The 16255-nt window shown below is 42.7% G+C and overlaps 1 protein-coding gene across 1 annotated transcript; it reads left to right on the forward strand.

Moving 5' to 3' along the window:
- Window positions 1-883: 883 nt before the first annotated feature.
- Window positions 884-14390, forward strand: LOC130405308 (transient receptor potential cation channel subfamily V member 1-like). The gene is made up of 14 exons (XM_056610361.1): window positions 884-907; window positions 1048-1207; window positions 2704-2841; window positions 3821-4077; window positions 5932-6108; window positions 6453-6608; window positions 6908-7003; window positions 7106-7176; window positions 7684-7849; window positions 8746-8812; window positions 8912-9213; window positions 9759-9874; window positions 10205-10317; window positions 10402-14390. Exons 1-14 carry the CDS (start codon window positions 884-886, stop codon window positions 10485-10487), a joined length of 1929 nt encoding a protein of 642 aa, XP_056466336.1. The 3' UTR covers window positions 10488-14390.
- Window positions 14391-16255: the final 1865 nt, after the last annotated feature.

Consider the following 16255-nt stretch of genomic DNA (forward strand, 5'->3'; position numbering starts at 1 on the left):
CACTCATTCGTTCGCTGTGGATCTTTGGAGGATGGGAAGTAACGTCCGAATTCATTTGAAAGCCCCAAAATCCCCACTAATGTTTGGAACATATCGAATGCTCCCCTGTCCACTCGTTGTCCCCACAAATCAAGCTTGGCTTTAAATGCAGCAACTTTATATGCCAGTTTAAAGACGGTCGTCATTCTCCCCTGGAGTTCAGGTTGAGCTGAGCTCATAGTGTGACACTACTGTTGAACTGAACAAGTGAAGTGAGCTTAGGCTGCGTGCGCAGCCGCTGAAGCCAATACGTGTTGAGGATGGGACAGACAGACAGTTATGCCTAAGAAAAGTAGTTAAGACCTTGCCAAAAATGCAAACATATTATATGCAATCTAACAACTGCATATAGACTTATGGCATTTAAAAGAGTGACAGTATTGCGAAATTGAGTTTATTAAGTGTGCATGCATTTTTTTAATTAAAAAAAAAGAAAAATGTTTTAATTTTTTTTCATGTCGTAGCCTACCAACCTACGGCCCGGTTAGGAATGTCCCACGGCCCGGTGGTTGGGGACCGCTGTGCTAAATGACTAAACAGTGTGTTGTTGTTGTTGTTGTCCCACATGGCAGAGAGGAGTTTACCCGGAGTAAGGTGTTTGAGGCTGCTTCCAGAGGAGACCCTGGCCCCCTGAGAGGCCTGCAGGATTTCCTGCAGCTCCACCATCTGAAGCTCAGCAGCCCAGAGTACATAGGCAAGTATGGAGGAGGTGTATCTGTCTGCCGTATTCCGAGGTGGGGAGCAAGGGCTTGGTGGGTAGTTATGTCCCTAGCAACCTGGGTGGTGTTTTCTTAGTATGTAGCAATCATTTAGCAGACACTTCCATCCAAAGCAACTAACAGGGATGGCTGGTGTCATTAAGAAGCAGGTAGGGGCATCTTACTCTAGTAGAGGTCTAATTCTGACATCTGGGACAGAACCTTTTTCACTATCCTGTCCCTTGGAATCCTCAAAGAGGATGTCATATGAAGGATCAGCATGTATAATGTTTGTAGATGATGTTGTTTAACTCAAGATGAAGGCAATGGTAAGACAGCCCTTCTGAAAGCCCTTCTGCACTTGAAGGATGGAAAAAACGACACCATTCAAGTCCTGCTCGACATATCGGAGAAAAGTGGAGATCTGAAAGAATTCGTCAACGCGGCTTACAACGATGAGCACTTCAAAGGTAGGTCACTCTCAGGTCATCTACTAAAGACCCCAACCAGGGCCCTAAACCTTTAAGTGGGTTTGACCCTTGGAGGAAAGAGCGAAGGAACAATACTAAGTGCAGTCGGAAATGCAGGTGAAAAATGTATATGTATATGACTCTCCTAGAGAAAAACATGAATCTTATAGAATGATCTAAGCAATGCCCTACCACACACACACACACACACACACACACACACACACACACACACACACACACACACACACACACACACACACACACACACACACACACACACACACACACACACACACAGTTGAGTAAGTTAATGCAAAAAGAAAGGTGGCTATTGCTTTAAGAGCTTCAAACTGGGCCTGTGTTGAAGTCACAGGACTGTGCATGTAGACACACAAAAAGCATCATTCAGGGGTGAGCGTGTCTATGTTCCACGGGTCCTATGTTCCCCGGGTCCTATGTTCCCCTCTTTGTACGAGACTGGGGAACACAGGACCCTTTTTTTTTTAAAAAGGGTCCTATGTTGTTGTATGTCTGTTACTTATGTTCCCCGCTTTTCCTAAAAAGGGTCCTATGTTCCCCGATATGTATGTGACCGGGGAACATAGGACCTTTTTAAAAAAAAGGGTCCTATGTTGTTGTCTGTCTGTTACTTTTTCCACCATTACTGGCAAATTCCGGCTGAGTTAACCACCATTGCATGTCTTTACCTTTTGAGGAAGAGGTAGAGACGTCGGAGAACCCGACGCAGTCTATTCATTATATTGTAATGACCACGGAAGAGGCAGTGAATGAAATATTGGTTACAAAGAGATTTATTAGATAGGCCTACCTAATAAACCGTTGGAACACACAAGACCGGAAACCATAGCAATATATACAATATATACAATTATATTATATTATATACTATTATATATAGAGCTCCGGGAGTCGCAAACGGCAACAATCACTTTCTCCTCCATGCTGCAGTTCACCCCGGACTGCAGTGCACTGCACTGAGTTGGCCGGTTGAACGCTGATTGGCTGATAAGTTAGAGTGGCCACGCTGTTGAACGCTGATTGCCTGTCTTCACACGAATGTCGGGTCAAAGTTTAAGATAAAAAAAATAGATTGCGGGGTACACAGGACCCTTTTCCCAGAAAAGGGTCCTATGTTCCCCGCAACAGTGGGGAGCATAGGACCCTTTTTCAGGAAAAGGGTCCTATGCTCCCCGGTATGTATTGCTACAGGGGAACATAGGACCTTTAAAAAAAAAAAAAAAAAAAGAACATAGGACCCGGGAACATAGGGATGACCCCATTCAGGGGCCTTTCCAAGGCTAATGCTAGCTCTGTTTGGCTGATAAGCAGTGGGCCCAGTTAGTCAACTCCAATTGAGAAACAGACATCAGAATAGGGTCCGCGATACAGGTTGAAAATACGTCCAATTGTTATTTCCAATCCATACATGCATATCGCACAACCTGTTTCTCCTCCTACACCTTCTCTCCCAGGCCAGACGGCCCTGCATGTGGCCATCGAGCGGCGGAGCTTCGATCAGGTGAAGCTCCTGGTGGAGAAAGGAGCAGATGTGCAGGCCAAAGCAAATGGAGATTTTTTCCAGCTCAATTCAAAACGGGGCTTTTATTTTGGTGAGGGGCGGGCGGGCAACCCAATGTTTATATTTCTAAAGCTACTCTCAGCAAATGTTTGGTCTATTTACTTGATAGACGACAAAAATAAATAAGTAACTATCCAAATTTGAATTTATTCATTTTCTGTCAATAGACTGACTATTGAGAAAATTTACATTATCCTTTTTTTAAATAAGATAAGAAGAATAGCTTTCTGACACTTACTCTGAAGCCAAACCCACAGCGGACGAATTGGCTTTAAACTCTCCTATCTGTGTTACCACTCACCTTGACTCTCAAATTATTTTAGCTGCTCTGAACTCTGTCAAGCAGTATCTCTAGAAAGGTAGTTGTGAAACACCTGGAATTTTAATAATTTAACATAATGTATGACTGTTTGAGAAACATGGAAAAAATGCCTCTTGTTGATTTTGCAAGGTATCCTGGGTAATTCGTGATACTCCCTTAGCTGCAAGTGAGGTACTGAGCTGGCTAGCTGCCCAGGGATTATTTGAAGGGGAAATAGGCACTCCCTCTTTAACTCCCTATTGTTACGTGTTTTAAGCACATAAGCTGCCCCCACATAGCCACTAGGACGCAGGATCGAAGAGGAGGCCACAGAATCATAGGCGGACCGGGAGAGAGCCTCGGGCCTAAGCCCCGGGGCTCGAAGTAGCTCTCGGTATTTCTCTCTACAAGTGTTAGATACAATTACCTCCCTTTTGCTTCATAGTTAACATACTGAAATACTTAAAAACAAATAAAGTGAGTTAAAAGCGACCCATTTCGAACTACTTTCAACAAGAGCACGACACTAAGTATTGGAACACCCTTCCGCGGGAACGTGCAAATTCTAGGGCTACAGCTCAAATCTAGGGCTAGAGGGAATAATGGGACGAGGCCTACAGTATACTTCGATGGTCCTTGGGCTTACTTGCAAGTCGCTTTCAAAAGACATATCTTCTGAATGACTGACTCTGAAATGTGTTTCAAACAGGTGAGCTCCCCCTCTCATTGGCGGCCTGCACCAACCAATTAGAGGTGGTCTCCTTCCTCATGGAGAACCAGTACAGGTGTGCGGACAGCCGGGACCACGACTCCCTGGGCAACACAGAGTTCATCGTGCGGATGTACGACGAGGTGCTCATCCGGGACACCAGGCTGGCCCTGAAAGGAGGAGTCTCCCTGGAGGCCATCGAGAACAAAAATGGCCTGACGCCGCTGAAGCTGGCCGCCAAGCTGGGGAAGATAGGGGTACGGTTGGTTCTTCACAGACGGTTAGGGGCACATGAAATAGGCTTGGTGTAAGGTAAGGGTGAGAGATAGGATTTGGGTTGGAGATCATGTTAAAGTTAGGCTTATGGTTAGGTTTAGAGATATTGCCAGCGTTATTTTGGTTAGGTTCAGTGGCGTAGATTTGCGTAGGGACCTAAAGACGTGTCCTCACCAACGTCGATTGACGACTGAAATGTCCCCACCAATATTCAGGTTGAAACGAAAAAATAGCGCCTCATGCGGTACTCAAAGGGTTAAATTCCCAACCTCTGTACCGCCTCCCAAAATTGGTCAAAAGCCTTTTTACAATGCCAAGCTGGTTCGTTCGCGGCTTGGCATGCAAGGAAAGTTCCTCTGCGTCTTTCTCGTATATCACACCATCTCCCCGTCTTCGTTTAATGCGCCTGCATCAGTGGCGGTTCTAGACCCATTTTACTAGGGGGGCCAAGGAGGGGGCAGTCTTTAACAAGAGGGGCAAAAAAAACGCAAAAAACGATATTTAAAGATTATAAACTTTATTTTTACTTTAAAACCATCAAACATTTAATTTGTACAAGAGTTTTTAACTTCACCAGTCTGTATTTTTCTGTCAAACTATCTTAAATTGATGGAGCTTATGCCCTAAAACCATTAAAATCATCTAAACATTTGTTTTGTACAAGCGTGCAAGAGAGGTAGGGCCATAGAAAATAAAAAATAAAAAAATACAGTAGCCTACATGGTACAACATACAGTGTGTCAAAAATCTCAAGGGTACAAAGAAGTGCAAAACAATGTGCCAATTCCTATTTATTTCATCAGTTTCAGTGTGGAGAAAGTGTGTCCCAAGAGGCTGTGCTTACAGGAAAGGTTACAGCAATCTTGCACAGTCTAAAGAGCTCAAAGAAAACTTCCCTGTTCTACCCTTATTTCCTCATTTCATGATATCTGCTATTAGAAGAAAAAAAACATAGGGGCACGCATTCGATTTCGTTGCATAACCATCCCTCCCTCGTTAACATGGGCAGATAGCCTTCTATACTCAAATGTATTTGTTATCCCAATGCAGCAGCCAAAATGGATGAAAATACTTGGTTAACGTCACAACATTGTGTAGCCTATACCTAGCAAGGATACTGACATTTGAATACTCGCTTCTGCTTCGATGAGTTTGCTTGGATATGATTAAGTTTCTAAATATATCGAGACCAGATATTTGCAAACTTAATTTCATCATCAGTGTGAGGAACTAAAGTAACACGGTTATGTGCAAGAACAAAAAGTCACTTACGAAATTAAGTTGTTTTGCTTAGCTTTGTCTCTTGCAACAGGAGAAATCGTGGCTCCTTTCTCAAAGAGTAGTCGCTGAGCTATCATTTACAGAGCAGCAGCAGCGCGATGTTTGGGTGCGCCGCTCTAAGTTACCCGTGAGGAACGTTGCGTCAAATTAGTCTGCAAAATCAGTAAAATCATAATTATTTTATATGGTCAGCACAGGGGGTCACAGGGGGAGCCAGGGACATGTCTACAGGGGCACTGGATCCCCTAGGCCCCCACCATTGGTTAGGTTTTAGGGTTTGGGTTCTGATTCTAAGGTTTGGTTTTAGGATTAGGGTTTCCTATTTGTGTTAGGTTTCAAGGTCTGCTTTTTGGTTGTAGGGTTTGGTATAGTGAGGGAGTGAGGGTTTAGATTAAATTCCTGTCTTAATGAAACACTGCCATGTTGTTCAGATCTCCAGACATACGTCATCTCCAGACATACGTCATCAAGGACTGGTCTTGTGTTGGGCCAGGTATGATTAAATCTTGTCTCATCTAATGTCGCTCATGCTTCTGTTGTTCTTTGCTATGCAGCTGTTCAGGTATTTGGTGCAGCGGGTGTTCACAGACGAAGAGACCAAGGGGCTGTCCCGGAAGTTCACTGATTGGATCTACGGGCCAATCCGCTCCTCGCTGTACGACATGACCTCCATCGACACCAGCGAGGAAAACTCAGTCCTGGAGATCATTGTCTTTGGGAATACCATCAAGGTACGGAGGGAAGGTGTTGAGGTGTTCCCCTAACAACTCAAAATACTTGGCAGGAAATTAACGATCCATTGAATAGGTTCTGGGAGAGGAGCACAAGCTCTGCTGGTGCGTTGGTTATCCAGAGAATTTATCTTACATATCAATGACGCAAGGGATTCAATGTGCTTGACTTTTGCATGCCTTTTATTACTTATCCTACCTTCAAAATGCTTCTTTTTTTTAGGTCTCCTTAGTTAAATACATGAATAACATGAATACATTCACGATGAAGTGAAAGTGGTTTGTACCTATAGGGTTGATATGTTTCCAGTGTTGCTGCCTGACCATCGGAACTTTGACCTCAGAACCGTCAGGAGATGCTGCAGGTGGAGCCTCTACGCAGCCTGCTGGAGGAGAAGTGGCAGAGGTTTGCCTCAAGGATCTTCCTGGTCAACTTCCTGGTATATGTGGTGTACCTGGGCATCTTCACCACTGTCGCCCTCTCCAGGAAGGAAGGGCAGGTGAGACAGACACCATTACCCATGTTAACCTAAATGTAACGTTTCCATTTAGATGTTCTTCTTTCATGAAAGTACCCTTACAAGTGAGCTTGAGAATAATCAGAGCAATCCAATCAAAATATGGGCGTAGCTGCAGAAAAACCCGAGAGCTGCATGTTCTAGTTCCTTAAAAAGGCAGAGTATCTAAAGGATTTAGAGAACAACAATCCTTTGGATCAAAGGTAGAACCTGTGATCCACAAAGTACTTTCTAAAGTCCTGAGGAACTGTAGTGAAGCTCCCTCACGTTGTCGCTTGCAGCCTCCGTTCCCCGTGGAGAACACCCCTCTGGACTGGTTTCGCTGTATCGGGGAGCTGGTCAGTGTCCTGGGGGCAGTCTACTTCTTCATCAAAGGGGTGAGAAGAATATTCACACAGCTTTGTTCAGTATTCTGCAGGAATGCATTCTGGAAAAAAAGGAATATCGCCACCAATCAAACTTATTCACCCCACCCACAGATAGTGGACTTCAAGAGGAAACCCCCCCGCATCAAATCCATATTCAATGATGGATTCAATGAAATAACCTTGTGAGTATCCGAGAATGAAATGCTCACTATGCAGCAGGTGAAGGCAACATGATGTTACATTTTGGTAAATGATTATCCATTAGCAGTCACATAGTTGATAAGGTAGTTTGAGATTGATGCAGACCTCTGTGTGATTCCTGCAGAGACATGTGTGGAAGAGCGAGAAGGAGGCAAGGTGGGGTTAGGCTTTCAGATGGTTATGGTGCTATGGTTAGATGCTGCTACGGTTCGGGTTCAAATTTAGAGTTAGTGGTTAACTGTTAAAAGAGTTAGGTCGAAAGATTGAATGTTGGTTTAGTGGTAAGACTTAGGGTTTGGTTAGGTTTAGGTTAGTTGTACATTGCGTCCTATGTGGTCCTCTGAGCTATTTTTCCAGTTTAGGCAGACATTGAGGCTGAAAAGCATGGATAACTAAACATTAAGAGTTGGGCTCTAAATGTTGGGTTAGGTTCTGGGAGATAATCCAGTCATAGTCACATTCCTGTTGTGCTGGATTGTCTCGGATAGCTTCCTGCAGGCCTCACTTCTCCTGGTGTGCACCGTCTTGTACGTGTTCGGGTGGAGGGCGTATGTGGGCCCCTTGGTACTGTCTCTGGCCCTGGCCTGGCTCAACCTCCTCTACTACTCTCGGGGCTCCAAGGTCCTGGGCATGTACAACGTCATGATACAACGGGTGAGTTGAATTGATTCAGATGGGTGAGGTTTTGTTAACGTGCTGCCACTCGATGGGAAACAAGTACACCGCAAAAACGGCCACTCCTAAAATAAGCAATTAATACAAGATATTTTTGCTTTGTAATAAGCAAAAGTATCTGCCAATGGAACAAGTGAAAATTGTCTTAGTAAGATTTCTTGAAATAAGACATTATATTGAAGCCTAACAAGATAAGAGTGATCTTGAAATTAGCTGGGAAAACTAATTTTTAGCTATATTTTACTAGTATTGTGATGTAAAAGACGATTCATCTTTTACAAATAACACAGCAGCTTAAAAACCTAATGACATGCAAAAAAAGCTTGTTTAACCCTCAAAACAAGATGTTTTCAAGACAGTTTCACTTAACAAAATATTCAAGATGCACAAGCTCCTTTATATCGCTTAAATCTTGCTCTTTAGGTGATTTTGTCTTTTTTGTGAGATATTTTGACTAGAAATTAGAAAAATATACTTGGCAAGATTTTGAGTTTTTGCAGTGCAGAAGTAGATATTAATTTTATGATTGCAACTCATCCCAAATACAAATACAAATGAGATAAACTTCCGATTCTGATTAGAAAAGTGTAAAACTGTTTCCACAAAAGCCTGCACCAAGTTCCTATCCAGCCTCACACCCTTCTCGCTTCAGATCTCTATTTTATGCACACTGGGAGGTCACGCCAGTGCCACGGTTTCAGAAATACTGACTCCCGAAACATGCTGCTAGATTCAGAACATGAATGTTTAGAAGGAGTATCGTCTCTATGTTGTCAGAGTTAAGAGATGTTCTTTCAGTAGGCTGTAACTATGATTAAGAGATAGACAAATAACCTTAACCTGGCTTTAATCAACATATTATTGATTCTTTGCAGATCATATTAAGCGACATATGTAGCTTTCTATTTGTCTATGTGGTCTTTCTCTTTGGATTTTCTGCCGGTAAGAACATTTGACTTAAATCTCACATATTAAGCTCATTTAATTACATTTAATGTGAAAAAGCATCTTTCCAAAGAAAATGTCTTAATGTCTTGATAGCGGTGGTGACACTCATAGAGGAGGACCCCCTCGATCAAGCGCTAAACCGTTCCCAGACGTTAGAGAGCCTAAAACCGACGTTCAACAACATCCGCTTCACGGCACTGGAGCTGTTCAGGTTCACCATCGACATAGGAGACCTGGAGTTCACGGACCAGATGGAGTACATCGAGGTGTTCTACATCCTGCTCATCAGCTACATCATTCTCACCTACATCCTGCTGCTCAACATGCTCATAGCCCTGATGAGTGCCACCGTGGAGAGGGTGTCCCGGGAGAGCAATAGCATCTGGAAACTGCAGGTAGGACCGGTCCTCCAAGCAGGTCTCGGTGGGAGGAAAAGGTCATGTTTGTTTTCTCTGTGAACCCTGGAATCACCACGTGAGGTTGTCCAAAGTCTTTGTTGATGAAATCCCCCAAACTGCTCTTCATTCTGAATGGCAGGACATAACCTAAAAGGAAGAGCAATTGCAATATATACATACAGTATATATATAATCATCTAGATGGTGTTGATGGTTGTACCTCAATGTGTTTGAACAACAAGATGTTAATGTCACAACCTTAGTGAACTAAGTGTAACATCTTAGAAGTCGCTTTTGTCTAAAGTGTCTTACAGTGAATACCAGATACATGCCATTAAGGAGCAGCTAGGGGAAAGGTTAGGGCAACCTACTTAACAGGGATACCTACAGGTTGACTGCAGAACCAGAAGCATTTGGCTGGGGGTCAAACCACCTAACCACCATTAGACCATCATGGCCCAGGGTAGGAGATCCTAACACCACTCGCCAGTGCTCCGAGTGAGAGTGTTGAAGGTGTACCACGGCTGTATGTGGTTCCACAGAGGTCTCTGACCATCCTGGACCTGGAGAGATCACTGCCCCTCTTCCTGAGGAACAGGCTGCGATCCGGCATGATGAAGACCCTGTGTTTGCCCACCGGAAATCGGACATGCTTCAGGTGAGTCACCAAAGCAAGTTCATCAGACGAGAGGTCTGAACATCAAAACACACAGTTGGGGACATATATTTATATTTGTTTGGGACTTTTTGTGCAGTCAAGTACAGGTGAGTGAGAGACATAGTTAAGGCGGTTAAAGTGAGGGAATGAACCCGGACTTGGTGAACCGGGTTCGTTAAGGGTTCTGTTCTGTGTCCACCAGGTCGCAACCCAATTTTGGTCCCAACCTATAGCTGGTCTACACGGTTTCTAAGTTAATGGAATGAGCCACTGGGCCAACCCCACCTAGTTTCTTTAGGTAAATCCTTATTTTATATTCCCATTTTTAAGGGTGGAGGAGGTAAACTGGAAAAAATGGCGGTCGAATCTGGCCATCTTGAAGGAGGAAGATCCAGTGCTGGAGGTGAAATCGGATATCTTGTTGACCAGACCCCTACAAAGACGTATGGATACACTAACACATCTGTGCTTTGAGCAATTTAAAATTAATCAACTAAAAAAATAACTTGGTGGCTGTGTTCTTCCAGGGCGTAAATGGAACATTACTCCACTCTTCTCCATGGTTCGTGGCAGAAGATCTGGAAAATATGATCGCCAAGACATGGCCATCTGACCTCCTCTACCGTCAAATGTGCCGAAGCTCCAAGATCTTCTCCACAGTTTCTCTCAACCTGGGCCCTGACAGTGAACCTGAGTAAAACCAAAACAAGGATACTTGACAAAAGACCCAGCCTCCTCCAAATAGACATTCCACAAGAGACTGTTAATCTAAGGCAAACAAAAACCTATACCTACCTCGGTTTAATCATGAACACCACAGGACCTTTTAATAAAGCTGTGAGACAAGGCAAGGAGGGCCTTTAATGCCATAAAAAGAAACATCAAACTAGTCACCCCAATTAGGATCTGGCTCAAAATGATTGACGCAGTTATAGAACCCAATGCACGCTTTGGCTGACACTCTACATGCAGAATCCTGCAAGTCTATCCTACGAGTCCCAAGAGGAGGGGAACTGGGAAAAATTGTGGACGAATTTCGTCCATCTTGAAGGAGGAAGCGCCAGAGCTGGAGGGGGAACCGGATCCCTTGTTGATCACTGCCCAACTAAAACGTATGGATTAACTAGCACATCTGTGCTTTGAGCAATTGACACACGAAATAACTTGTTACACATATTTTGATTTTGATTTCCTATTGATTTTTCTTTGCTATCAATTGCGAATCACTGATAAACTGTTAGATTTAGCCTATAATATCCATCTATTCGACTAGGATAACATTGTGCAATCATACATGGTGAACATATAATGGATATGGCCATGAACACAGGCCCAAAATAGCCCTGAAAATTAGGCCAAAAAAAAACTGGGGACAATGACTCTTTTAGTCTTTTATTTTGACTCTTGTCACATCTTCACAATTTATTTTCACAGGCATTACTGAAGACCAGATGACTCATTACCACCCCGCCTCCATAAAACAAGCTATATTTCAAATTAAAAGCGCACACAGCAGACGGCAAACAGTCCTAGACAACACGCATTGCAACAGTGTCTAGAAATTGTGGCACACTTTGGGGCCGTGTCCCATGACACAGTATCAGTAGTTCAATGAATTGTGACTTCCTCCCCCAAAAAACAAGAAAATACAACAGTAATTCACCTTTAGTGCACCTCTTGCTCTCGGGTGTGCACCACTTGTGTTCAAATACCTAAAGCCTCCAGTCGACCCTCAACACGCACATCCACACACATCACACGCGCCAGCCCTCTGACCCGTTTGGCCCCTGGCAGCACCCGTCCAACACGGAGGCACTTCATAGGACAGCTGTGGAACATGACTGTGTGGGGGCCCGGCACGGCAGAGCACAACCACACTCAGGGAAAGGTTTGATGTCCCTCTGGTCTCATGTTCACCCCCCCACCCTTGCAAGGGCAGGTGTCTACGATGACAAATACACACAGCAACGTACCAACAGAGAATTATCCAACTGACCAGCTACATTTATTTGTATTATTCAGGCCACGGTGGATCGCGATTATGAAGAGGGAACTATGCCGGGAGAACTATGCCATCTATATACTCCAAGTGGATCATCAAGTAGAGGTTAGATTAGGGAACAGAGTCAAACCAAGAAGTATGCAAACGACACAGAAACCCTTTGCCAAAGCCGTCTTCCATCATTGTCCGTTTCTCCTGCCCAAAGGAGAGGACGTGCAGAAAGTTATAGAACAATGGAAGGAATGCAAGATGGGTGTCCCTACGTACAGTGCCATTATTTTGGACGAAACCTAGGACAACGTATTGCTTGTTCAGGGCTATTTGGCCAAGTCCGGCTGGGGCTTCCCAAAGGGAAAGGTCAACGAGGACGAGGCTCCTCACGACTGTGTGGTCCGTGAGGTGATGGATGAGACAGGGTTTGACATAAAGGATCACATCTGCAAGAACAGGCACATCGAGCAGAAGGGGCGGTGGTGGCGCAGGTTGTTGAGGAGTCGTCTAGTAACCAGAGGGTTGCTGGTTCGAGCCCTGCTCTCTCTGACCTCACCGACGTGTCCTTGAGCAAGACCCTGAACTCTAAACTGCTCCCGATGTGCAGGTTGGCACCTTGCATGGTGGCCTCCGCCATCGGTGTGTGAGTGAGTGACTGAATAGTTGAATGTGAAGTATGTCATTGTAAAAAGCAATGTAGCTTGAATGTAATTCTCCCTTCTAAGTCGCTTTCTATAAAAGCGTCTGCTAAATGACTAAATGTAAATGTAAGACTATTGACCAGTTGGCACAGCTGTACATCATCACCGGTGTGTCGAAAGACACCAAGTTCAACCCTAAAACCAGGAAGGAGATACGCAACATTGAGTGGTTTGCCATCGAGAAGCTCCCATGTCTTCTTTTCCCGTCCGGAGGAAGCTAGGCTATCGCAGGCACAAACACCTCCCTGAGACCCAGGCTGAGGCTTTCTTTCCCTTCGATGGAAGGTTAAAACACCCAACCATAGCAATCTGTCCATTCTGTTGCTCGAGTTGGAGGTTTTTTTTATGTTTCCATTTCTGCCAAAAGATCCAATGGATGAGACTGAAATGGGTGTAATATTTTCAGACTGCTTTTGTCAGATTGTATATCAAGTGTTGACTTAAACGAACCAACTTGGATATGTTCCTTGTTGCTACTTGCTAATTCTCTGTAGGTCCATCCTTAAGGTTTTCTTGCTATGTGCAATGCTCTGTAAAAGTCCTATACATCACCACGAGGAGAATGTCTGTTTGATAGAAACCACAGGCACTGTTGAAGAGTGTTGAATTTTGTATGAAAACTCAAAAGTTCAAGTAAACGTACTCTGAGGAGAAATGTATTTATTTTTCAAGATCTATATATTTTTTTACTATTGCCAAAAAATTTCAAGCAACCCAAAAGCAGACTATATTTTCTTCCTTCGTCCCTTTTCAAAATATTGATGTATCAAAAGACCATTAAGTACATTTTCCAATTCGCTTTCAAATTTCTAGTGGACTGACATGTGTTCATAATCACAAACGAAACATTGAAACTTTTATATAAATTATCCAATATATTGAAATGTCATATTCTTTCCGATGTTCATTTTTGATAGGTTGCCCTGTTCAAGTGGCATCATTGTGTTTTTTATCTTATGTATTTTGAAATGATAAAATCGTACTTAAAAAATATTAAAACACATTAAATCTCCACTGTACATAATTCTGCACAATTTATTTCTAAATAAATTTATTACATGTTATCTGAATATATTATATTTGCGCATCCGACTTTGTTTTGACTTAATTGTGGCCACAGGGAAGAGAATCTATCGGAACCATGACTGAATCAATACACAATTGAAACAAAACAAAGAGAGGAGAGCAAACATTGCTGATACGGCCTTAATAAACGCAAGTCTTAAAGATGTTGTTTAGAAGGATAACAAAACAATACACACTAGAGGGCAGCAAACTATACAAAATCATAGGTTACAGTAAAATCATCTAGATTAACTGAAGACAGGATGTCTTGTTTTGAGTAAACTAGTTGATGGACTTGAATGCAATACTGACATACTGTTACAGGGAGAGAGAAGTTGCTCCTGATTTCTATTATTGCCACTATTTATAACGATTACTTGTATATGTACTGCAAGTCCTTTCTCCAATTCAATGCCGTGTTAAACAACGTTTTTTACATGTATGACATTGTTCCATATTCCATATCTACAACCTTAAATTGGTGTGCCTTGAATTCTGGATCGTATCGTGGCATGTCTTCGGACCACTGCTCTAGGAGCTGCATGTTCAGAGCCAGGGGGAAAGGAGCCAACTCCATTACCCGACACTAAACTGTTGGTGGTGCTGCGGTCAAGCAAACACCTCCACAGCTACAACACCATCATGTGAGTAGGAGTAACCTAATACTAGACTCTGGTCATCAGGGCTTTGAGTAATAGACCAACTGCCAACTTTGATGCCTTTGGGTCTGATTATTCATTACATTTTTTATATTATATATACGGTACTGTACTGCATTCTTTGCATCTAATGGTAATGGTATTTTTTCCTGTATACATTTGATTTATACAGTTCTATATATGTTCTGCATGTTCCATATTCTACAGATTGTTGAATAGTGCAAATATGATATTTAAATCTATCGTAAAATGCCTTATGAGATGAAAAGTGGATGCATCTGATCTCCCATCAAAGAACCATAACCTTATTTTTCAAAGCTGGGTTCAGCTCTCACGAATAATCGATTAATCTCAATGGTCAGGTCAAACATGGCCAATTCTTACTGAGACTGCATATATTTGATAAAAAGCAGAAGATTTGGATCAAGGGAACGATGAGCTGCGGAGTCTGAGGGGATTGGAATGGCTGCTCATGAAAGACAAGTCGGTTAAAAGCCCCTCCCCCATGGACACCACCGTGGTGGCCGTCACCATAGGGTATGTCTACCTGTTGTTTACCTTAACTAAATGTTCTTGTTCACCTGTGGTCACCTACTGAGCCGTAGCCCAGCCTGAAGGAGCAGTGGGTTGTTGTATTAAGGTGAAAGAGACATGGTCAACTTTTATCACATCCTCTCTGAACTGCCAGGTGTCAGGTAACCGACGCGTTTCTGCTTGTGGTGAACGAAGCTGCATCGTTGACCCGAGGGAGAAATAAAGTGTTACGACGCTCAAAATAAAGAATATATACATTCATATCTGATATGGTCTCTCTTTTGAATACACAAGGCACAACATTTGGTGTGATGGGAGGAGATTACAATCTAACTCTTTCACATTTGGATAAATCCTCACACTCTGGGGGTTCCAACCCTAAATCCGCAAAAATGTTGTGTCCTTTGGGATCAGAAACCGGGTCAATAGATGCATGGAGAGAAATGAACCCAACAAAAAGGATTACACTTTTTTTTCCAATAGGCATAAATCTTATTCTCGTTTAGATTATTTTTTTCTTCCTAACAAATGCATGAAGCTTGTTTCATCTTGTGAAATACATGAAATCTCTATATCAGACCATGCAATGGTCTCCTTGGAAATTACTTTCAATGAAGCTTACAGATCTAAAATGTGGAGATTTAATAACCTGCTTTTAGAAGATGAAATTTTCTGTAAGAAAATGGAAGAGTGAATTGAAGACTTATAATATATCATCGGAAATAGCCCCATCTTTACTTTGGGATGCAGCAAAAGCCACTTTGAGAGGACACATTATATCATATTCCTCTTATAAAAAGAAAGAAAGAAAATCAATCACTAATGGTCTAAAGGAAGAATTGCTATATAGAGAAGCGTTACACAAGCAAGATCAATCTGAAGGAAATTTGAATAAATTAGTTATAGCTAGAGCAAATTTCAACTTAGACCATTCAAACTATATTAAACAAAAATATATATATGTATTTGAAACAAAAAATGCATGAATTTGGGAACAGATCTGGAAAATTATTGGCACACTACTTAAAAAAGGAACAAACTAAGAGAACTATAATGGCCATTAAAGCTGAAAATGAAGTAACATACGACCCACTAGGAATAAATAAACATTTCTTTAATTTTTATAGTGGTTTATATAAATCAGAAAATATCTCAATCCCTGAGGCAGCATCCTTTTTAGACCGTGTGGATTTACCTCAGATTACAGCCTCAGATCAACAAATCATCGATAAAACTTTTCTGAGGAAGAGGTATTTTCTACAATTAAACCATTGCCAGCAAATAAATCTCCGGGCCCAGAGCTTTTCTGAGTTTCTTACAGTGAATCCAGATACATGCCATTAAGGAGCAGCCAGGGGAAAGGGGTGCGGCCACACCAGACGCGTATCTCGCGTACTTTTTACGCGAGATACGCGCGTAAAATGTTGCT

Source organism: Gadus chalcogrammus, chromosome 16 (assembly GCF_026213295.1).
Source record: "Gadus chalcogrammus isolate NIFS_2021 chromosome 16, NIFS_Gcha_1.0, whole genome shotgun sequence".
Lineage (NCBI taxonomy): Eukaryota > Metazoa > Chordata > Actinopteri > Gadiformes > Gadidae > Gadus > Gadus chalcogrammus.